The following is a 23886-nucleotide window of genomic DNA, read 5'->3' on the forward strand; positions in this document are numbered from 1 at the left end:
CCCCCCTCCCCGCTAGTGAAGGAGTCCGGTGAAGCTAGGAGCCGGAACGATACTTTCCGCTTCTGAGGAGTGACAGGGAAAGACGGCGGAGGAGGGCAGCCGGCCGGTTATGGCAGAGAAAGCACACATGAAGGTCTAGTGGGCGGGGCATCCTCTGTGAAGGCTGGCTTCAAGCGGTCGATTGAAACGTTGTCAGTGCGCCCATGAATGTCAACGACGAAGAACTTCGATGTTCTTTCGAGTACACGGAAAGGGCCGTTGTAGGGGCGCTGAAGTGGCTTGCGGACAGTCTCGGCGAACAAAGACGTGCGTGCAAGTCGCTAGTTTGGATGGAACATGTGAAGACGGTCGGAGATGTGGCGGTCTGAGATGGCGGCAAAAATAGCGGAGATGCGTCACGTAATCGGTAGGGTTGGGACTTGTAGACGAATCGGTAGATTCGGAAAATTCGCCAGGAAGACGCAGGGGTGAGCCGAAGACAAGCTCTGCCGGAGTGCAACGAAGATCTTGTTCTGTGTAGCATGGAGGCTGAGCAGAACCAGTGGTAGGGGGGCAGTCCAATGGATGGTGTCGAGTTGGCCTTTGAGGGATGTTTTCTGCTAACGATGGAAGCGTTCGATCATACCATTGGCGATGGGATGGTAAGCAGTGGTTCTAATTCGGGAAGTTTTAAGTAAAGTCATAAGGTTATTGAAAAGTGAAGATTCAAACTCGGCGCCACGGTCAGGGGTGATGGTCGAGAGAGCCCCGTACCGGGAGACCCAACCGGCGACGAAGGTTCTGGCGATGGTGTCACTGGTGGCGTCAGGCAGAGGGAACGCTTCGGGCCAGCGAGTAAACCGATCGATGCAAGTAAGAAGATATGACTGTCGAGCGGAAGGTGGACAGGGACCTAAGATATCGATGTGGATGTTGTCAAAACGGGCTGACGGCGGAGGGAACGAGCCGAAGGGAGAGGTCGTATGCCGCAGTGTTTTAGACTGCTGGCAAGCCAGGCAGGCACGGGCCCAGACGTGCACGTCCTTGTTGATGCCGGGCTAGACGTAACGTTTTGTGAGAAGATGCTGCGTGGCGCGAATTCCGGGATGGGACAGGCCGTGGAGGGCATCGAAGACAAGACGCCGAAAGGCAGAGGGGACCAAAGGGCGCGGAGTTCCGGCCGACGTCTCGCAGATATGGGGACGGGCCACGAAGGGAGGAGAATTTCATGGAAAACCAGCGAACGAGGGTTCTTGCGAAGGTACATGACTCGGAATTCGGCTGTACTTCGGCGTCTTCATCTTCGGCGGCTGGTGCTGCTCCGGTGGCGTAGGCCGCTGCTGCTGCAACAGGATGCCGTAGTAAAGGGTTCCGGAAAATTCGACCACCTGGGGTTCTTTAACGTGCACCGACATCCCACAGTACACGGGCCTCTAGAATTTCACCTTCACCAAAATTCGACCGTCGCGGCCGGGATCGAACCCGCGTCTTTCGGGTCAGCAGCCGAGTGCCATAACGACTGAGGCACCGCGGCGGCTAGTACGAAATGTGGGATACACTGGTATCCCTCCTCGTCCCGGCGCCAGCGGCGATCGTGACTTCCACGCGCGCGCTCTTCCGGAAATGTGGAGAGAAGGCACCCCTGCGACTCAGCTCATTTCAGCCCCAGCACTGCTGTGACATACGGCAGCGCGCTGCCTACTGCGGAGAGGGTTCACCGCCTGAGCATGTCGGCAACGATTTGCTCTTAGGGAGGCATTGACTGAGGAGATAAAAGGAGGAACTGGTGGCGGGGAACGCTCTCTCTCGCTGCTGGCCCGCACTTGCACTGTCCCCGAGGAACCCCTTCATTGCCCGCCGGCCGCCGAACCCAACGCCGGTCGACATCAACGACTTGGTGAGCTACTGAAAGTCTAGTTTTCTGATAGAACATTCTTCCGCAGTGTACTTTGCCTCGCGTTAGTGCAATAAACTATATCCTAGCGTGCTCTGTCGTTGCCTATTTCGTCCGGACCTGTCGTGGCTGCGACTCTGCACCCCGGGTTGCGGAAACGTGCTGCGTAATACTAACGCCTGCGTGTAGCTGGCACGGAAGGCCGGCTGGACGCAGAGTGACAATATCTTGGCACCCAACGTGGGGTGAAGTAGGCAATTGAGCAGCGAACTTTGTACGAGCGAGCGACTACCGTCGCCCTAACAAAGAATGACAGCTGATAGGCCCGACTTTAAGTCTTACTTCATTCTGTCTGACCTAGTGGCACAGAACCAGGGCTCCCTACTTCACGCGCCTTTGGAAGGGTTTGGTGTTGCAAATCTTGGGTGTTGCACGCGGAATAGCCGAGGGACATCCCCTGACGCATTGGCAGGACTGAGGCCTGGTATGGGGGGCTCCACATCGGGCCCCTCGCCGCTCCGCGGACAATGAAGCACTGAGGCCTCGTCATTGGACGCCATCAGAGGCTGCGCCCAACTCCGAGGGCGTTAGTCTGCAGTCTTCCGAGGTGCTCTTGCAGAACGTAATGCAGGTTATGCAGAGTCTAGCGGGTATGTTGCAAAACAGTTTACAAGCCCCGGCCCAGGCACCACGTGTTAGGATAGACTTGCCTAACTACGCGGGGGACCATGACAGTACGGGAGCAAATGACTACCTCGACCCCGTGCTGCATTATCACCAAGAGACAGGAATCGCAGACGCCGAAATGCTCGCGCGTGTTGTGCCCGTTTCTTTCACGGAGCAAGCGGCTCGCTGGTACCGACTATCCAGCAACCGAGCGAGGACAATGGAGGAGTTCTGCACAATCTTCCGCGACGAATTCCTTTACGTGTGGTGTTTGAGGAGAGAGCTGGAGCTCCGCACCCAGCACACCGACGAGTCTTTTAGAGTACGTCCGAGCGATGGACGAACTTTTTCGCCTCGCTGACCCTCGCGCCAGAAACACGGAGAATGTGGACCGTGTCACGAGACAAGCGCACCCGACTTTCACGGCCTATCTGAGAGGAGTCAGATTCGAAGATTTGGATGAGCTGGCTGCCTAGGCGAAGCGCATTCAGGGAGACATCCTCTCTGCGCGTGCGTATCGGCCGCCACCGCCCGCACGGCTGTCACCTGAGCCTCGCTGCGCGTGTGATGGCAGCTCAGCGCGCAGTCCACCCAGAGCTGAAGCGTCAGCACAGTTTGCTGACGAGCGTGTCCCAAGAGGTTGGGAGTTGTCTGACCTCGCTATCGACCCATTCAGCCACGCGTTGCGAACAGCACACACTGCCGCAGAGCTGAAGGAACCTAGGCGAGATAGCGAGGCCGACACGCGGCCGCGCGAGTGGCCCCTACCGTCCGCAGAGCGAGTTCGAGACGACCGACCGGAACGGGGCGACCAGCGCCTAGCTAGTCGGGGCCCGGGCAACCGTTGCTGCCCATGCAACCAGCGGGGGCACTGCACCCGCGGATGTGGCCCTCCACCCGCTCGTGACCAAACAGAGTCGGGAAACGGCCAAAGCCGCCAGTGATCGACCTTCGATCCCGCGCGGCGTACACAGAGAACCCCAGTTTGCTAGCGCCTTTGGCATGTCGCGTAGGAAGTTCTGTTGTCTTGTCCGCGCCGTTCATTGAGCTAACGATAGCTCGAAATAAATTCACCGCGTTACTCGATACAGGAGCAAGCGCTACTTTGTTCGGTGACGAGGAGTTAAACCATTTCCGGGAGAACAAAATCCGGTTGAGAGAGTGCGATACCACTTTTCACCTCGCGAGCGGCACAACGCAGTCAGGAGGTCCAGTTGGAATAGTGTTTCGCTTGGAAAGACGCGTGCGGCGACAACGCCTCGTTCATCTTCCCTGTTTATCCGTTCCTGTAATACTTGGGCGAGACTTCCTAGCCTAGACAGGTATTGCGAAAGACATAAGATGCGGACGCTACAGGGAGCGCACGTCAGGCGCCTTGAAGCTTTTAATAATAATAATTGGGTTTTTGGGAAAAGAAAATGGCGCAGTATCTGTCTCATATATCCTTGGACACCTGAACCGCGCCGTAAGGAAAGGGATAAAGGAGGGAGTGAAAGAAGAAAGTAAGGAGAGGTGCCGTAGTGGAGGGCTCCGCAATAATTTCGACCACCTGGGGATCTTTAACGTGCACTGACATCGCACAGCACACGGGCGCCTTAGCGTTTTTCCTCCATAAAAACGCAGCCGCCGCGGTCGGGTTCGAACCCGGGAACTCCGGATCAGTAGTCGAGCGCCCTAACCACTGAGCCACCGCGGTGGGGCTTGAAGCTTTTCGCGAGAGCGCCCGCGGCGTCGCAGACAACTCAGATTCTGAACGTGGCGCGAGCGGGGTGAGACCGTGCAAAATTCAACCCGCCAGCCCGAAAATCAGGAGGCGAGCGGACCATCGCCGCTGAGAGGGCAGAGAGAAGGTTGCCGCGGTAGAAAACTGCTCTGCCGTGCAGGGAAGGTCAGCGCACGCCTTGTGGTCGGAAGTGAACAGCATGTCGGAAAGAGAGAAGGCACGGTTGTGATCGCTCCTCTACGAATAGAACGCGACATTCACTGACCGCCTTGACCTCACTACACTAGTCAGGCACAGAATAGACACAGGTGACGCACTGCCTTGGAAGGGAATTCCTAGAACAATTAGCTTGTCTATGAGAAAAGCACTGGACAGCGTCTTAGACGAACTTATCGACAATGGTGCTCTTAAGAGGTCTAACAGCCCTTGGGGCTTCACAGTAGTCTTAGCGCCAAGAAAGACGATATTTATCGGCTTTGCGTGGACAACCGCAGACTGAATGAGTTTACGATAACAGAAGCGTGCCCTCTACCAACCATTCCTTCCCTAGTGTCCAACCTAGGTGGGGCGAAGTACTTTACAACGCTCGTTGCTAGCCGCCGATTCTGTCAGGTCGAAATGAATGGGTGTCATAAGGAGAAAACGGCTTTCACTTGTCACAGAGGCCTTTTGAAAATGAAGAGAATGTCTTTTGGCTCGGTAGGAGCACCCGCTACATATCAGTGCCTAATGGACCGTGTTCTAGGAGATGCGAAGTGGCAACATGCGCTCGCGTACCTAGACGACATCGCGGAGTACTCGAAAACATTCGAAGAACACCTGGGCCACTTCAGGGACGTCGTAGAGAGGCTGAGGTCTGCGGGAATCATTTTGAAACCGAAGAAGCCACAGATCGCCGCTGCCCGAATAACGCTGTTGGGGTTCGATCACGATTGACAGAGGCCGCATTCTGCCGTGCGATGATAAGCTTGAGGCTCTGGTAAGTTTCCTCCGCCCACAGATCTAGCCGGTCTCAAACGCTTCCTGGTAATGGCGAACTTTTATCGCCAGTTCATTCCAGATTGCGCAGCTCTGCAGGCGCCTTTGACAAAGCTTTCTTCTTGAAGAGAGGCGAGCGCTGGAATTGGGGTCACGAGCAAGAGAATGCACTGCGCAGCCTCACCAAAGTGCTCGCTGACAAGGCTGAGTTGCAGCTACCCGACCTAAACAAGAAGTTTGTGTTTCAAACCGAAGCAAGCGACCTGGGCTTAGGAGCAGTGTTGCTTCAGGAGAATGAAGGCGTTCTCCGTCCGGTAGCATTCGCGAGCCGTTCGTTGACGCCGGCCGAGAGAAACTACTCGGTGACAGAGAAGGAATGTCTCGCGATAGGTTTTGCTCTGCGGAAGTTCGACTACTACGTCGATGGGATGGCATTTGTGATCGAGACGGATGACAATGCGCTCACCTGGATGATACGACTCAGCGAGCCGAGCGGCCGCTTAACGCATTGGTCCCTGTTGCTGTAGCGTTACGACTTCACCATGCGCTACCGCAAAGGGAAAAACAACGCTGTGGCTGACGCACTCTCGCGAGCTCCTTTCCAGTGCATGGAAGGTCACGCGACCGACCGCCCGACAGCAGGAGAGAGTGAGGGACAGACTCGAGCCGTAGCGCAAGTAAGGAGCGCGGGCCAACCGTTGATCCAGGACGAGAGCGTGAACCACGTGGACTACGCGAGTTCCGTGGGGATCATGTTCAGCAGAAAAGAGCTGCTCGAAGCTCAGCAGAAGGATCCGTTTTGTCGAGAGGTGTTCGACGGGCTCCGGGAGCCGGCCGGCAGGATCGCCGCACACACAGTGACAGCTGGTTTTGCTGTCGATGCGGAGCACTTGGAAACAGCTGGCAGTGCTGTGAGCGCGATGGATTCGTATCTGCTGGATTCCGACGGCGTCCTGCTGAAGTATATCCCCTCCGAGAACGACACAAATGACGCGTTCAAGGTGGTGATACCACGAGCGTTGAGAGCAGCACTGTTAAGCGTGTTTCACGTGCAAGCGAAAATGCCAGCGAATCCTGTCGCCGCGCAGTAAAAACCTGTTTCGACCCGTCGCGGCGGCTCGGCCGGCCAGAGCGAAGGGTTTCCTAAAAGTTGTAAATTTTTGCAGTGACAGCGCGATAGCTCCGCCCTCTGAGCAATGACTGCACGGCGGAAAAGCCACGTGACAAGAAGAGGATTCTTGCGGGAAAGACAATGTTTGTTTACTACACGTACTTCCGACACGCACGTACTTAAAAAAAAGATGTTGGCATGAAAATAAGAAATAGTTAATATTTAACAAACAAGAATTCTTTATTTCTTAGCAAAATTTCCGCAATCTTAGAAAAAAAATGGCATGAACATTGTTCATGTTGCAAGCCACCGCAACCAACCGCGAGCTCGTATTCTTTGCCAGCAACACTGGGATTCGCAGTGGCAGTAAACGCTCTGAAGCGACGCATGTGAAACGGAACATTGCGAAAAGATTGCCGCGCGGAGCCGCTGGTCGCTCAGTTCGCTCAATCGCTTGCATGTGAACCGCCCTTTACAGTTAGTTGTCTCGCTTCGCTATCTGGTCAGGTATGAAAGGGGACGTAATACGCTACGCCCCCTCGTGCCATGTGTGTCATGGGACCGTATCACTGAGTAGGACCAGTTCTTACTAGGGGTCACAGATCACTTCAGCAAGTGGGTTGAACTTTTCCCCCTCAGAAAGCTGACGACACGAGTGTTCATGGAGAAGCTGATGGACGTATTCACCAGGTTCGGTTTCCCAGAGCACTTGATAACGGACAACGCGTCCTACTTCACTGCGAAGGTTGATTTGTGCGCTGCACTCGGCACTGAGCACAAGAAAACGACCACTTATCATGCTCAGTCGGTCCCCGCGGATCGAGTCATTCGCAACGTTAAGCACATGCCTGTCGCGTACTCTGAGAGGCACAAAGATTGGGATTCCTATCTGCCGGAGATCGCGTTTGCTTTGCGTTCGACAGTTAACAGCTCGACTAGGTACGCACCGTCTTCTCTTAATCTATGAAGAGAGCTGCTAAATCCGATGTACTAGATTCTATCGGACAGCAGGAAGACGCCAGTCGCTTCGTCAGCACGAGCTGAATACGTGACGCTAAGATGACGCTAAGATGACGGAGGCCTTACGCAAGGCTCGCCGCAACCTGAGCACCGCTAGGGCACAGCAGAAAGCCCAGTACGACCGCTCGCACCGGGATGTTCACTACGAAGTGGGCGACCTGGTGCTTCGACGCCAGCTCGTTCTCAGCGACGCTAGCAAACAGTTTGCGGCCTCCTTGGCGCCGATATTTATCGGGCCGTTCCGCGTGCGAGAGAAACTTTCCTCGATCGTTTACAGGCTCGAGGACTAGTGGTCGAAACCGACAGGTGGACCGGTGCACGTATGCGACCTGAAACGTTACGTGCAGCGAGATGAGTGGTTACAGGACACAGCCCGACCCGCGCCGCAGTCGGATAACGAGCGCTGCGATCAGCCGGCGAACCACGCGTCCCGGTATAAGTTGCGCCTTATAGGCAGAAGCAGATCTGCCTGCGCAGCCCAGAGCGAGGGCGCGAGCCGGCAGGCAGTCTCGTCAGGTGCATGAACGTAAGGGCCGCTCATGCCAATCACTGTCACGCAAGACTGACTTGCGTTAACCCTCATGACTCTCGTGAAGGTCGAACAGCACGCGCTGCGGGAGTTGGATACATGTGTTGACCTTTTTCGGCACAGATTGAAAAGAAGGGCACATCAGAGCGACAACGTTCATCACTAGCAACTACAAGGCACCATCACGCTTCGGCAACGCGCCGCGCCCAGGGCCCGATGCTACGCCCCTCCCGCGACCTACAGTCGCCACCCTGCTGCTGTAACCAGGCCGCCCTGCTACCTGCCACACCGCATCGGAGCTGCACACCTGCCGTGGCCCCATTACTACAGCAACACTGGGCCCTCGCCTGCTGACCAGGTATGCCAGGGCCGCCCAACCGCTGCCTCAACTATAGAAGCGCCGTAGCCCTGGCCCCTGAAGCCACCAGAATCCAACACTGAATCCAACCACAGAATCCACAGAATATGGCCACAGAAACCAACTTTTTTTATTCATGGGAAGCCACCGGCCCTTCAAGCGTTAATGGCTGTGATGCTCCCCTTTTATTTATACCTTTTGCTCACTGACTATACCAGCGAGATTCTGCACACGTTGAAGTTTAGCAGTCAAATTTTTCAAATTGCGGATTCCAGAAAACGAAGGCATACTTCAAAGTTAATGCGGCGATTCTGTAAAAAAAAGGGGGGTGAAATACGGAGCAAACGTTTACTCTATCGAAAGACGTACTTCATAGAGCGTACTCACCTGCAATCAGATCCACACGGAGCTGATCGCACACCTTCGTCCACCGCGACTCGATGTGCTCGAAGATGGTAGTCATCTCCTCGCTGATGATCATGCGACGAGCCTCTGAGCGTGCATCTATGCCCTCTTCCTCCTCGGCGATAGGATCCAGGATGCTGTTCACGATGGCATGGGAATCGCCACCGGCATGTGCCTGCAGTGCATTTAAAAACATTTGCAAAAAAACTGCAAGATTTCGTTATGGCTACCTACTCCGGGGTCAATGCCAGGTCAATTCCCCAATACAGCGGTTAGTGGAATGCCACTCGGCTTTTCATTCCGGCGTCATTTTCTGTAATTGCTCTTGTAATGCCAACTCCAGATGCAAATGGTGCCAGCTATATATAGTTAAGGCCGGTTGGGAGAACATATACTGCGTTGCCAAGTCGTGTAGATAAGCGTCATCATAAAGCTTGGAATATTCATCCTCTTGGCCTTGTGGAAAATGCGTGAATTATCTGAATACGCGAAATATAAATGGAACAAGAAGCATTCGGTGAACGTACCTTTAACTTTTGAAGACTAAGGAAAAGAAATGATGGAAACGTTGGACGCTTCGCGGAAGCGGCTCCACCATATCCGGCGGGGTGGCTCAGTGGTTATGGCACTCGGCTGCTGACCCGAAAGACGCGGGTTTGATCCCGGCCAAAGTTGTCGAATTTCGATCGAGTCGAAATTCTAGATGCTCGTGTACTGTGCGAAGACAGTGCATGCTAAAGAACCCCAGGTAGCCGAAATAATCTGAGCCCTTCACTGCGGCGTCATAAAAGCCCATAAATCCAACTAAAACCAAGCATATTCACGAGCTGACTGTACAATTTTTCATTCCTGACAACAACAGATTTTGCGAAAACGAATACCTGCACGCACAGCTTGAACTATAAAGGTCTTGCCTGGCTCTTAAGCCATGCTGACCTGCCAATAAAAGCCTTTAAGGCCGAAAGTAAAATATTTGTGCATGGTGCTACCTACACGTTAATTCCTCGCAGTGTTTCCTCGCTCCGGCTTTTCTTCAACAAAACTACACCAAGTAAACAGTTCATTCGCAGAGTTCCGCTTCTATGTTCACAACGTAGAAGTGGTTTAACTTGCTTGTTCGCTTCTGCATATATATATACCACGGGACGGTATCCTATAACTGTTTGTTCCCCATTTAGTTCTCTGTCATTGGTTACTGAACTATATACGCTTCTTTCAAGCGTCTGGGAAAGCGAACCTACCATTGGGCGGTTGGTGACCGGACTGCACCACTACGTAGTTGCATATCGCAGCCAATGGCAGCCATTGATGAGATCCGGTCGCCAACCACTTTCAATGGTCGCGTCGCTTCCATGCAACCGAAGTTTGAAAGCCGCGGGTATATCTTAGTGATCAATGACAGAGGGCGAAATGAGCAAATCGAAAATGGACAGATTATGTAACACGCCACCAGCTGTCTCAACGAAGAATAACGAATTCCTGAAAGTAAGGCTTTCGTTACGGAAAGAAAATCTTTTAAGGACGAAAGTGTCCGCTGCGGCCGGCGTTATTTCCTCTACATATAACCTAATTATTTATCTTAGCAAGTGAAGCTCACTAAAGAGCTAATTAATTAGAGCAATCAGCTGGTTAGTTCGGTCAGAAAGTCTCATGGTTAGTCACTTTCAAAAGTAGCGAACACATAGTGGCCGATTACTATCCTTTTCCTTGCACCAAGTGACGAAGTAAAAGAATGCGCGCAGTGTGCTCCAACGGGCCAGGGTGTTTTAATTGGGCACCGTACACCTTGAACAGAGATTTTTTAAACGGGAGTAAGCTGTCCTCTAGTGGACTCCCTTTAATAAAAGGGAGTGCATTAGACTTCCATTACTCCCATATAGGCGTTGTGTGTAGAGTGTAAGCGCTGCAACATGTCATCAGTGGACGTTGCGTTTGCATCGAGCTTCCTGCGCGCTCCTGCGCACAGTTAATGACGGCTCTGCGCGGAAAAAAAGGGCTCTGCTTCATTGCGCTGCAAAGCGGAAGCCAATTAGTTTTACTACCTATCAAAATTTTATCTGGCATCATTTTGTTCATGGGCTGCGTTTTTATGGAGGAAAAACGCTCAGGCGCCCGTGTGCTGTGCGATGTCAGTGCACGTTAAAGATCCCCAGGTTGTCGAAATTATCCCGGAGCCCTCCACTACGGCACCTCTTTCTTCCTTTCTTCTTTCACTCCCTCCTTTATCCCTTCCCTTACGGCGCGGTTCAGGTGTCCAACGATATATGAGACAGATACTGCGCCATTTCCTTTCCCAAGAAAACCAATTATTATAATTATTATTCATGGGTTCGAAGTGACCTCGGCACAAACCACCAGACAGTTAATTAAAAGTCAACAGAAAATTTGGTTAAATAGCCACCTAATTACAATGGTTTTTTTAAAACTACATCCGCTGAAGGTTGTTCTTGAAAATATTTCCTTCCGATTTCAAAGTCGCTGGAAGTCGATTTATATTTAATAATAATAATTGGTTTTTGGGTAAAGGAAATGGCGCAGTATCTGCCTCATATATCGTTGGACGCCTGACCCACGCCGTAATGGAACGGATAAAGGAGGGAGTGAAAGAAGAAAGGAAGAAGAGGTGCCGTAGTGGAGGGCTCCGGAATAATTTCGACCACCTGGTGATCTTTAACGTGCACTGACATCGCACAGCACACGGGCGCCTCGTCGTTTTTCCTCCATAAAAACGCAGCCGATTTATATTTCGATATTGCTGTAAAGTTCGCTGAACACCGCGTATAACAATCAATTTCAACACCTGGTAATACTGCGATTTTGCTCTTGTACTCCGTATCTAAATATCTATTCATTCAAATTTACCCAAGTAAAACCTGCTTATAATGACGCTCTTTTGGCAAGATATCGACGTCATTATTAGCATGACTACGCCCACCGCAGTGCAAAGCGTCTTCCATGTCTCTCCAAACAAACCTGCCCTTTGCCATCTGTGGCCACTGTATTCCCGCAAACTTATTATCTCAGCCAACCATCTTACTTTCTGCCACCCCCTGCTACGTTTGCCTTCTCTTGGAATCCACTCCATTACCGTTAACGACCAGCGGTCTGTTGCCACCGTATCCGCGCAAAGTTCTTTAATTTCATCTGCCCACCTAACTTTCCGCTGCCCCCTGTTACGCTTGCCATCTCTTGGAATCCACCCCGTTACCGTTAAGGAGAAGCGGTTACCTTGCCTTCGCACTACTTTCCCTGCCAAAGCCCATTTCCTCCTCTTGATTTCGACTAGGGTGTCATTAACCCGCTTTTGTTCCCTCACCTACTCAAGACTCTGCTAGCTTCCGGTCTCTTAACCCTTTTCGTTAACCTCCATGCATGCTTCTACCCCATAGGTGAATACCGGTAAGATGCAGCTGTTATGTTAATTTTTCTCTTGAGGAATACAGGCGAGCTGCTCTTCATGATGTGAGCATACGTGCCATATGCGTTCCGCCCCATTCTTATTCTTCTCATGATGCGGATAAGCGATGACTGCTTGCCTTATGTAGACGTCACGGCAGGTAGTTACCGCTACGCTGGGTGCCAGATTTGAAAGATTCAAACTTTCCCTTGAAACGCCTCCTTTTCGAAGAGAAGCTTTGTAAGCACCATCAACATTGTTTCACTTTCACCAAAAGGACCAGTAGTCATTGCATGACACAAAAAAATGAGACTGACACTCTACGTCGTCAACTGCGGGGACAGTACTAATTACCCTATGCTGGAGGTGATTTAAGCGGCTGCTGTTTTTTACAGGGTTAATTGGCGCGTAAGCAACCGAGGTTGTCATACGACAACAGCACGTTTATTGTACGTCTTGTTTTGCGTTGAAAATTCATGTTTTAGCGTCACTATAACGCCTTCAAAATGTTGGGTCCGTGCTGCAAATTGAAGGAAAATAGTTCAATCTTATTCTGTGAAAATACCACCAGCAAACCGACGGCACGCGTACATCGCCACTGCTGAAGGTTCTGTGTAAGTGGCATACTCTAGGTATTGAGTGCAGTTCTAAGTTTAGTAAGAAGGTTACCAGCTTTAATTCTATCACTTAGTAAAAAAGCTGCCTATCGAAGAACACAAGAGAAAACTTCCGCCCGTGAAAACATATTTCTGTAGAATTTCTGTGCATGAACTTAGAGCAGATTTTCTGTAGTATTGTGTTGTTCCTTAGAGTAGCAACAGAACCACTACAAAATCTACAATACTAGTGAAAGTCAGTCACTGCGAGAAAAGAAGAAAATATTTTTTTTTCGAATTTCGGGCACGATTCTATAGTTTTTTTTTCGACTGGGTTTGCAGTCGAAGAGGCCTGTTTTAATGAAAGCTCCTCGTATCCGAAATTCATAACCTTCTGGGCAAAAACATAGACGGCATTCGTCTACCGGAGTTATAAACAGTATAAAGAAACGAAGCGTCAACTTTTCCTGTTAAAAAACATGTGCATAACTTCCGCAGAAAAACTTTACTCAAACTGTTGCAGAACTGATAGACGCAAGAATGTGCACAAAAAAGTGCGCACGTGTTTGTAGTGATGATCAATGTTCTGTTCCCTTTGAGCCGATGTACACACATGTTTAGAATGTTTGAGGAGCGTGCTCTTCAGTGCTTGAGCGATATCTACAGTTTGCCTCTGGGTTCGCGATTAGCCTGCCTGAGCGTGCTGCCATAGGCACCTAATTTAACGCGTGTTTTCTGCTTTCACATAATGCGTTAGATATTAGAACACAAAGATCACCACGGGGTATTCGCCTACGAGCGCAAAATATATATTTTTATCGCGCAAATATTGCTTTCTGCATGAGAGGGTTAAAGAACAGAAGGGGCAGTTCAGAAGCAGGGTCTTGTCATGTCCAGGAGGACCCGACCACAGGCGTTAGAGCAGCATAAACCCGGATACTCCTCAACGCCACGTCCTCACGGCGACCTAAACCGCAGGGAAGATTGAATCCACGCGGTGGAATTCAAGCACGCGTGGAGCGGCAGAGTAATTCCTTTTTAGACACTGCGGTAATTTATAATTCAATTTCTTTGCTCATGTTTTTCGGTTTCAGTTTCTTCCGCCGAACGATGGCTGTGACGTGTAGTTCAATTCTACATCAGTGATGCGCGGAAAAACTACAATATTAATGCTGATCCGTAGTTTTCAGACCCTAAAGCATTTAAAGCAAAACTCTTCAAGATCTATACAACGAACGCCGAGTTCGCTGTTATATTGCCGTTTTTCCGTGCCGCACGTGACGTAAAGTTCTACTACACGTCACAGCCATAGTTCGGTTGATGAAACCGAACCATTGTGAAGAAAATTTCAATTAAAATGTGTTTAATGGTCGTAGGCGAACACTACGGGGTGCTCAATGAATAAAAATCTCTAAGGTATCATTGGAAAGAAGAAAACACGCAAGCGAAAATGCGGTGTTTATAAAGTTATTTAACGCCTCGGATTTCAGAGGCCGCCTTTCGCTTTGCGCATTGTTCGCTGCCGGCATAGCGTTGCTTTATAACTAGAGGGAGAACTGGCGGCGCTACAATTCAGCCTATGTGCACAGGCGCAGGAATGCCGGGAAGATGACGTTTCTTACTTGCCTTAGCTAATCTTGGGCATAAAAAGTGGATTTAGCCGTAACAATACGACTATTCTCGAAGTAGTCCTCGAAGAAATGCTGTAAAAGCTTCCTTATTACCCTAATACACAACTTTCACTTGTGTTAAATCTATTGAAGAAGCGAAAAACGCAGTATTGAATGAATTTAGTTTGCGCAAAGAGGTGAGAATGGCGTTACAACTACTAATTTTGAGGTAGAATCCACGCTTTCGGCCTGACACTAGCCAAGCCAAGAACGAAACCTCGTCTTGCCGGCATTCCCGCGGTGGAATAAGTGCTGTTTAAGAAACACGCATAGGTGGTGGCGCCAGCTTTCCCTCTAGGTAGTATTTAGAAACTACGGCTGCCGGGGCCTCAGTTTCTAACAGCCGAAAGAGCACTGCGTCATGTACGATGCGCGCAGCCACTCACAAATAGTGCGTCCAGCAGCGAAATAGGCGCGCAGCAACAGCCGGCCACGGAAGGCGACAAAAGGTAACGGACCACACTCCGCTCGAACCGAGAGGCCAACGGCAGATGTCGCTCGAACTCTCTAGGCAAGTTCGTCGACAAGCGTGCCATCACAAATGATGCATCAAACTCGTCCGACGCGGCAGCTTCACTGTGCCAGCAAAGTTAATGTGCACGTACCCGAAGCAGCGAGGAGAGCGGCTGCGCTGTGGGCGGTGACGGAGTCGGCGAGGTTGGCATGGCGGGAAAGACGCTCTCGAATATGGCGGCTCGGGAAGTGGCAGCCATGGCGCGAGGCGTGTCCCGGAGCGCCTCGAACAGCGTGTCCCGCACGCGGGCCAGCGCCTCGCGAACGCTGCGCCTCCTGTCGGCGGGCGAGATCCGCGAGGTGTCAGCGCCGTTGAAAACTTGGTGTGCTGGGTACCCCTCTTCCCTGCGTGGTACAGTGCCAAAGATCTGTTATGCGATGATGCAGACCCCATTAATTAGAGTGCAGCGATTGATGCATGCTTATACCCTGCCGTCGTGCAACCTTAACATGCCGTCGTGCTACCTCAGGAGGAGGAGGAAACAGGTGAAAAGAGAGGAGTGCAGAAACTGTGTCATTAAAAGAAAAACAAACAAAACACTATTATGACCACATGATTAGATTTAAGTTATACACATTAAGAGATATAATTAAGCGGACATGTGAAAGGAACAGTGACAAAAGAGCCAGAGTCGGCTGTATGCGGAAAAATCTATCCAAGGAGGTTCGAGTGGACGGTTCCATTTGTACAATGAATTACATTTTTCACGAAAAATAATACTTCAATAAATTGCTCATTAAAAATTTCTTGCTGATGGCGGGAATACCAAACTGGAGAGGCCGCACTGATTTGACATAACGTGAAGTACATAAGCGCTCTTCCGATACCGCGGTGTGATGGCGAACTTGCGTTTTCGGCTACAGCGGTAGCTCTGGCATAAAGAACTAGAAGCGGGACAGTTTGGTCGAAATACAATAGCTGTATCTTACCGGTATTCGCCTATGGGGCAGAAACGTGCAAGCTAACGAGAAAGACTTCAGCTTAAGTTAAGGACAACGCAGCAAGCCATGGAAAGAACAATGATAGGTGTAACGTTAAAATACCGGAAGCGGGCAGAGTGGGTGAGAGAACAAAGGTAGCTTAATGACATCCCAGTCGAAATCAAAAGGAAGAAATGGGCTTGGATAGTACATGTACTGCGAAGGTAAGGTAACCGCTGGTCCTTAAGGGTAACGGAGTGGATTCCAAGAGAAGGCAAGCGTAGCATGAGGCGGCAGAAGGTTAGGTGGGCGGATGAGGTTAGTGAGTTTGCAGGCATAGGGTGGGCGCAGCTGTCAGAGGACAGGGTTAATTGGAGAGACATAGGAGAGGCCTTTGCCCTGCAGGGGGTGGGGGGGGGGGGGTAGTCAGGTTGATGATGATCATGGTGGTTATGCACTGAGCGACACTTAAGCACATACTTAGTTATCGTAACGCCATGACAACACATACGCCACGAAATCAGTGTTCAGTTGCGGGTATGTGCGGCTTCAACTCATTTTTTCTTATCGACCGTCCATATTGTAAGCGCAGGGCGTGAACGTTCAGTTCAACTGGCGCCTCTGTGGGAGCTTGTGTCGAGATGTCCAGTCCAGCGCATGGCCGGAAATTTTAATCAGACTTCTCTTCTTTCGCTTTTCCTGCAGTCCATTCTGCGTCAGTTCCAGTCAATACAGTGCGCTGTATCTACCTCGTCACGGCGGTAGCCACCAAATACGCACGAACCGGCTAAGAAAATTCCAGAAGCCACAGCTTCAGCCAGCCAATCAGAGGCTAACTATTAAAGCATCCCGCACTGTCTGGCGTGATTGCTCGAGTGACGTCATATACCGTCATATACAATGACGTTTTAAAAATTCGGCACGGAATCGGCGGGTGCCAGTTGTAGCCGCCACTTCTGTACGCCAGTTTTGAGCCAGGAGTAAGTTACACAGGCTTCAAAAGCGAACCATTTACTGAATTTCTGAACGCAGAATAAAGACCAGAGCATGGTTTCGATGTCATTAAAAACAGTACCGCGTGAAGGAAGCCAGCGGTCGCCAAACTAGGAGATTGTGGGATCAGATCCAACCGGCAGCATGTTTATTCTTCTGCTTTCTAACCAATTATCTTTCAGCGATAAGATATGTACACTGTTATTACCTTACTGAGGAACACCGCTGTTAGAAAAATTGTCTACATTCCCCTATGATTCTTGGTGCCGTAGACTGTTGGCTTCCTTCATATGTGTCATAACAATCCCCTCATTTTCATTCCTTTGTCTGCTCAGCAGTACCGTGTATTACATGCAGTCTGCAGTTAATGATGCCAGCGTACAATTCCCGTTGTGTAACTGTGAGCATGGCTGCGGCGGAAAGAACGAGCGCGGATACAACTTCAAGCAACTAAATCGTGCAGAGTTACTGTCGGCGTTTTCCTTAGAGCAGCGCGTAGTCAAAGCGATCCCTGACTGCATAATTCTCTTTTCGCAATTAATACGAATGCACAGTTCGAACTCGAGCAAGTTTTAAAAACGCATTCAAAAGCAATAACAGTTAACACTGGTTTTGAATAAAATAAAATTTTACGCCTTGCCATTGGAATGCCTGGCATGCTTTTCAAAAATTAAACCTTTGGAAACTTACTTGCTGCCGTCCTCTATGCTGACGTTTCCTTCATCTTCGAAAGCTTGCACTGCGGACAATGAATGAGTAAATTATTATGAATCATTGAAGCAATGAAAATGCGATAGAAGGAGTCGGTCACCCAATTCACTCAAATTTCTGCATGGGTAGAGCTCCAAAAGTACATCTTAAAACGACGGATGTATAAGGACCCGTGTCCAGGTAAAATGTTAGTAGCTGTCACCTTGCACCGTTATAACAGTAGTCTCTTTTTCGCCCCGTGGTATAGCGTAAAGTCAAAAGTTGTTTATCACTTCACAAAAATAGTATCAGGGATGAGCAGCATATATACAATATAATACTCTGCACTTCATTGCTCATCTCCGAACGAAAGAACAGGTTCCTCACGTTGCTCGCAGCATCGTTCCAATTTTCAGCGGGCAATGTAACCACTAAACCATTATAATTAGAGGGTTGGGTTATGGGAGCTTAATGTCCCAAAGCGACTCAAGTTATGAGGGCCGCCGTAGTGAAGGGCTGCTGAAAATTTCGACCACCGAGGGTTCTTTAACGTGCACTGACATCGCACAGTACACGGGGCTCTCGAATTTCGCCTCCATCGAAATTCGACCGCCGCGGCTGCGATCGAACCCGCGTCTTTCGGGTCAGCAGCCAAGCGCCATAACCACTGAGCCACCGCGGCGGGTTATTATAATTAGAATCGATGCTTTTAATTATATTAGGCTATCGAAAAGTTAAGTCGGGGCGAGCATTAAGCGGCACCAGAAGAGGCAATGTTAGTATAGTCGGATACAATTTAAGTCTGCAGTGAAGCTCACGACCGCTTCATAGATTTCCTCCACGACAATAAAGTATAGCCCGTTGTTAAAACTTTTCTTGTTGCCTAAACAAAAACTAATCACAAGAAAAAAATTAGAGGAGCTAGAATGTTGATACATCGCTTGTTTAATATAGTCAAACATTAAAAAGCTTATTTCGTTTACTATTACAATCAGCCAGCGGAGTAATACAGTACGCCGCGCACCATGGCCCAGTGTTAGCAGTTGCTGTTTTTTTTTTAAGTTGTATCCTACTATAGATGAGCACGATTTTGAGGCCTGCTAGCGGCGTTATTCGATTTCACTCGTTACATCCGGAACGCGAAACTTGTAACAGGGTTGAATGAAGCAGGGTCCTCTCGGTCTAAAAATGCGGCTTGCACCTGTTTGATACATCGTTCTTTTTAAGGCTTCAAGGTGCGTAGAGGCATGACTTATAGTGTTTAATGTCATAAAACAACAGATGGCCAACGGAAGAAGCCGTAGTTAAAGGTTTGGGAATATATTTTTTCCTATTTAAAGCTCTTTATCTCAGGGCTGTCAACCTGGTTCCAAAAAAAAAAAAGCCATTCTCTACTTGCGTCTGGCCGGTTCAAGGTGTGCAAATTCATACAAAGGTGCCTGTTCTTCCAAAGTTTCACCTCAGAAAAAGACGAGCACCTTGCCGCACTGTATTTACCAACAATATCAAGTATGCACAGCTGCAATCTTTGCAGTTCGCTGCGTTTGCGTTACTATGCACCACAACAGCAAAAACTAGAAAAAACGATGCCACGAAACCTGCTAATACTGCAATTAGACATTGGTGCGAAAACTTCGTTGATGACGCATGAGACAACGTGTGTCGTAACAGGAAAATTTGGCTGCCTAGGAATCGTACTAAGCCATTAACCAGTATAATGGGCACCCCAGAGCAATAGACCAAAGCTGCTCGCGATGAGCTCGACACACACGGTCGCTCTCAACCTGCTGCTGGCCGCTGGCCACGTTGAAGCAGCTCATAATGCCCGAGGCGGTTAGTAGCCACGTAAACAGGCAATGATTGCAAAAAAAAATAGCGGCGTATCTCCGGCGATTCAGGCATTCCGAGTGCCTACCACACTATATAGATGCTCTCCCTCTAAGTCGTCGTTGCACTCTGAGCATAAAGTACTCAAGAGTGCAACGTAACAAAGCACTTAAACATCACTAAAGTTGACTAACCGTTTTCCTTCCACTTCTCGAATCATTCTCCTGCATGCTTTGGTTGCAGTTATACTGTAGCAAGCGTTAACATATGGGTGGTACCTTTCTGCAATGTCTTTTTTAACACGAAAGTTCTCAAAGATGCCCTCAAAGGAATTGCATTACCTCAATAATTGAGTTTTATGAGCTTCTCCAATTCGTTTCAACTGTTTGCAGGTGGTAATTCCACGGAATGGTGAAGCTGCGGCTGGAGGCAGAGATCACCTGCTGCTGCCAGGAACAAAGGAACTGCCTTGAGTTCCACCCCTGGCTACAACCAGGCAGTTCTAAAGTGTAATTGCCATTCCAAAAACACAAGCTCGGCACACGATTTCCGCGGCACCCTTTCTCAATTGGGCCGACATTCTTGAAAGACTCCTCGGACAGCTTCTCGTGCTGCTTTCATACAGAGTAACACAAACACTATTACTATCGCTACTCAAACGACCTCGTTGAAGCCGTAAGGTTTCATGGAATGGGAAGAATTCATTGCAGCAACAACATTTCTGTTCGCCAAGGCAAGGAATCATGACAGAGGCCGCGAATCATGGTGGCAGCACTTTCGCATTAAGACATAGTTCTGGCTCGGAGAAGGCGGATGCTGAGCAAAATTCAAAGTGTCCTCGTTAAAAGTGTATAGGCACGTAACTGTTGGGTGCGCGTTTTCTTGTTTGTAATGATGGTTAAGGCATTGATATACATGGATCCACATCCGGTACTCTCCTAACAGCGCTAAATAATTTATAATCACATTTCTTTCCCGTGCTGTTTCGGTTTCAACAGCCAAATGAAGACTGTGACGTCAAAGAGTGGTTTTGTCATGTGAGGCATGAAAAAACTGCAATATAATCGCTGCTTCCACATTAGTTGTCATTCCTGCTCTTGAGGAAGGCTGCCTTGTAAGCACTGTATTGAATTAAAACGATGAAGCAGTGATTATAAAACCACTCATTGACGTCACAGCCATCATTCGGCTGTTGAAACCGAAACCGAAACAGCATGACCGGTAAAATATGATTATAAATTTTGTAGTGACCGTAGGTAAATACCACATGGTGATTCATGCGTAGTAATGTCCTTCGCATCATTGCAGAGAAAAAAACGTGTCACCAAAATTAGGTGCCTATACTCCTTTAACACATGTCAGTGTTCCGGCTATCTATGCACTCCGATACACCAATATGGACTGTCCCTGTTGGCAACATAAATTTAATGTGCGCACACGATATCGCAAGCTAGGCCACGTCTAATACCATGAAGCTTATTCTGCTACTCACCAGAAATGTCTGCGCTGTTCGGAGTCCCTTGGAGGCTGAGAGTGACGGGAGTTCCGTTAGGAACGCTGGCTCCAAGCTCGTGTGAACATGTCTGGGAAAACACCCTTTCGTTCGACGTCTGGAGGTGGTCGACGCTGATCCCAGCTCCTCGCGGTGTGCTCCTCTGCTGTTCGTCTGTGCGCGCCATGTCAGTCTGCACAGAGACGGAAAGGCACATGAGGCGCAAAGAGCTACTAAGAAAAAAACTTCACAGGACGATCAGACATCTTATGCAAGAATTTTGCGAAAGCATTTGCAATTACCCTCGATGATTACTTTCCGATTCTCCGACTCTTCGCACACGGGTCACACATGTCATGTGACCTTCTCTGCCCCGCCCTCGACACCCACACGGGAGAAAGGAGGTCCCGTACAGGTGCTGCGCCAGTAATGACTTGCTCTGGGGGGGGGGGGGGGGGGGGGGGGGCGTTGTTTTGCGCTTGCCGAAGACAAGTGCATTTGAAAAGCACACTTCTTTCTTGGGCCAAATGAGCCACAGCGGCGCGTTATAGCAATTATAAAACTAATATCGCCAGTACAAGCAATCTGCTATATGTTTAAAAGTTAGAAAGTTCACTATGAGGAATTACTTAACAGCTTAATAGTAACATTCCTTGCCTCTTTTCTGATGTCCGCCAAAAGAGATATTACTATGCCACAAAACTCAGGTTCATAACTCAAAAAGATTATTTTTGAAAAATTGGCAGGGGGCCTTCCTAAACAGGACTGCGAACCCAGTAAAAAATCTAGTTGCATAGGTGAAACGTGTGAAACAGTTTTAAAAATGCATAAGATTTCAAAGTGACAAGTTATGGATATCGCAGTGGCACGCTTTAAATACCTGCGTCGCTCTGTCGGTAGTGGTCGGCCGAGAGCACGGACACAGCACAGTGACGTGCACGTGTATGTCATCGTACTTGTGGCAGCCGCAGCTAGTGGCGGACACTACTGACAGAGGCTGCTTTTTCGACGGCTCTCCGGACGCCGCGGGAGAGGAATCCTCCACGGCCTGGGTTCCCTCTCCCATTGCTGGTTCCCTCTTGTTGGCCGCAAACGTGGTCAGCAACTGCTGCCTCAGCTCCTCCCTCAGCTGGTTGGGGCCGGCAGCGGCTTTCGGAGTCCGGCTCATTGCACGGTGGCTACAAGGCGGGTGCTCGAGTACCTGCGAGTGGTCCTCAGCGGCGATGGTGAATCTGCTAGGTACTAGCTTGGTACTAGCAGGCGTTCTCTGAGACTTGACAACTGCAGCGCCCGGTAAAAAGAAGTTATTAGTTCTGACCCAGAAACCTTTGCTAATAACCACATCGTTTCCCAACACCCGCAGGGGTATCCCCAGTTAATCAAATACCGAAAATGATTAGCGTTCATGCCGACTAGTGAAATAAGTCACGGTGGAAACCTATTCGGTGACGCGTTCTAAAGCTCACAAAATGACTGCCCTACATTAAACAATGGCTAACATCGATTACACTTAACTCAATCCATAGTAGAGCCAAGCGCAAAAAATTCCAGGGGACCACCAATGATGCTGAGGGTTCCCGCACGAGTTAGTCAATTGACTGGCATATGAGGCGGTTGAGCATCTGCCTTAGCAAACTTGGGAAATAACGTGGCAGAACTGGTGTGTATAAAGGTGTGCGGTCGTAGCTATAAATCACGCTGCTGTTCGATTGAGTGACAAGCCACAGCTGATCCAGGGGTATTACAGAGGGCTGCCAAAGCCCTGCGTCAGTGGCTTTGTTAGAGGCTTAAAGGTTAATATATCCTGTTGCGCAGTGTGGGTGATAGGTCTGTGCGCTTGGCTAGGAGGAACGTCATGAAATTGACCAATGACTCTACAACAATAGGCGCTGTAGGAGTGGCGCGACCAGCAACGCTCGTTCTGAACAGTCATGTTCCATTTGGGGATTTTTCCCTTGACGGGATTTGAGGGGCAATTAAAAGAAAATTTTTGCGCAAGGTCAGCAAATGTAAGAACTGAAATCGTCTCAATGTTTCAAACTGACGGAATTTTCAAGCTGGTGCAGCGAATAAAGTTACCAAACGGAAATTTTTGCTCCAAAAGAGGGAATTGTCGCTTACGCCAATGAACATAAGGTTCTGAAACAAAATTTCCAGTTTTGCGCTGGCAGAGATAAACTCAGTTTGAACCGCATCGCTGCTGCGATCGAGAAGCCTCACTGAATTCTGAGGTAAGCCTGAACCAGAGTGGTGCCATAACGCTGGTGCAAAAAGACGATTTCCAGTTGAGCACGCGTTCCATTGACAAGCTATGAGGCTCAAGCAGTCTCGGCAACTTCGAACCACCTTCGATTGCTAATTAGAGGCTGACGCGAACTTGCACCTTCATTCGAAGCCAGTGCCGAGTAAACCGTTCCTTTATCGGGCGTTACGAGAGCAAGCTCCCCTCAACTGCGCTTCGTCGCGCTGAACAGACGGATAGCACTGTCCTGCCTACTACGCCTAGAGAGCATCGCCCGCGGTGAGTGCGTAGCCTCAACCTCTACAGTCAAAGTTTTTCGCCCTCGGAATAGGCAGCGAAGCTCTGCGAAAGACAAAGAAAGGAAACGACGGGCTCACCTTCTTGCGTCGAGTCGCCGCCACGAAAGAACAAAGCCGGTCGGTCGAACAGCGCTGGCAGACTGCTGCGCGTGGACAGCGCTGGTGCTCTCGCGATGCTCGCGCGATGCTCGCGCTCCTCGAGCAGGGCGTAGAACGAATAATTGGTCGTCGAAGACGAAAACGTTCTGAGAGAGTGTGCGACTGTTGATGATGATGATTACCTAACGCCAAGGTGTCATCTTTACTAGTTTTTTTTTAATTCTTTGAGGAAGCCTGCAGCATGCTTATGAGGGAGGGAAAAAACAACGACTTCACATTTAGAGCTCTGTCAAGTCACAGGTCAGTGAACCCGAGTCTGTTTTAACAATGAGCCCTTAACAAGACAAGAAAGACTTATTAAACAAACTGAACTAAAGGCGACATTCAGTTCATTTTGTCAGATGTATCACCATCATTTTGAGACACATTGCAAGCCGTCTACAACAGCTAATCTGCTATCTGAAGGTAGGTCATCTGGAGGAAA

General features: G+C 49.6%; 1 protein-coding gene across 1 annotated transcript; it reads right to left on the minus strand.

The window, feature by feature from the left end:
- Positions 1-7780: 7780 nt before the first annotated feature.
- LOC144095401 (uncharacterized) lies at positions 7781-23515 on the minus strand. The gene is made up of 7 exons (XM_077629154.1): positions 23382-23515; positions 21643-22043; positions 20763-20955; positions 17444-17492; positions 14932-15184; positions 8646-8838; positions 7781-7920 (listed from the first exon to the last, which is right to left on the minus strand). The coding sequence occupies exons 2-7, from the start codon at positions 21928-21930 to the stop codon at positions 7781-7783; spliced, it is 1116 nt and encodes a 371-aa protein (XP_077485280.1). The 5' UTR covers positions 21931-22043; positions 23382-23515.
- Between the last annotated feature and the right edge of the window lie 371 nt (positions 23516-23886).

This window comes from Amblyomma americanum, chromosome 6 (genome assembly GCF_052857255.1).
Source record: "Amblyomma americanum isolate KBUSLIRL-KWMA chromosome 6, ASM5285725v1, whole genome shotgun sequence".
In the NCBI taxonomy this organism is placed as follows: Eukaryota; Metazoa; Arthropoda; class Arachnida; order Ixodida; family Ixodidae; genus Amblyomma; species Amblyomma americanum.

What these genes read in the sequence shown, in the direction of transcription:
- LOC144095401 (XM_077629154.1), bottom strand. Translation starts at nt 21,930, where the DNA reads ATGAGCCGGACTCCGAAAGCCGCTGCCGGCCCCAACCAGCTGAGGGAG. An exon ending in GAACAGCGCAGACATTTCTG is followed by an intron (nt 17,493 to 20,762) that starts GTGAGTAGCAGA and finishes CATTGTCCGCAG; the next exon opens with TGCAAGCTTTCGAAGATGAA. An exon ending in AGCATAGAGGACGGCAGCAA is followed by an intron (nt 15,185 to 17,443) that starts GTAAGTTTCCAA and finishes TGTACCACGCAG; the next exon opens with GGAAGAGGGGTACCCAGCAC.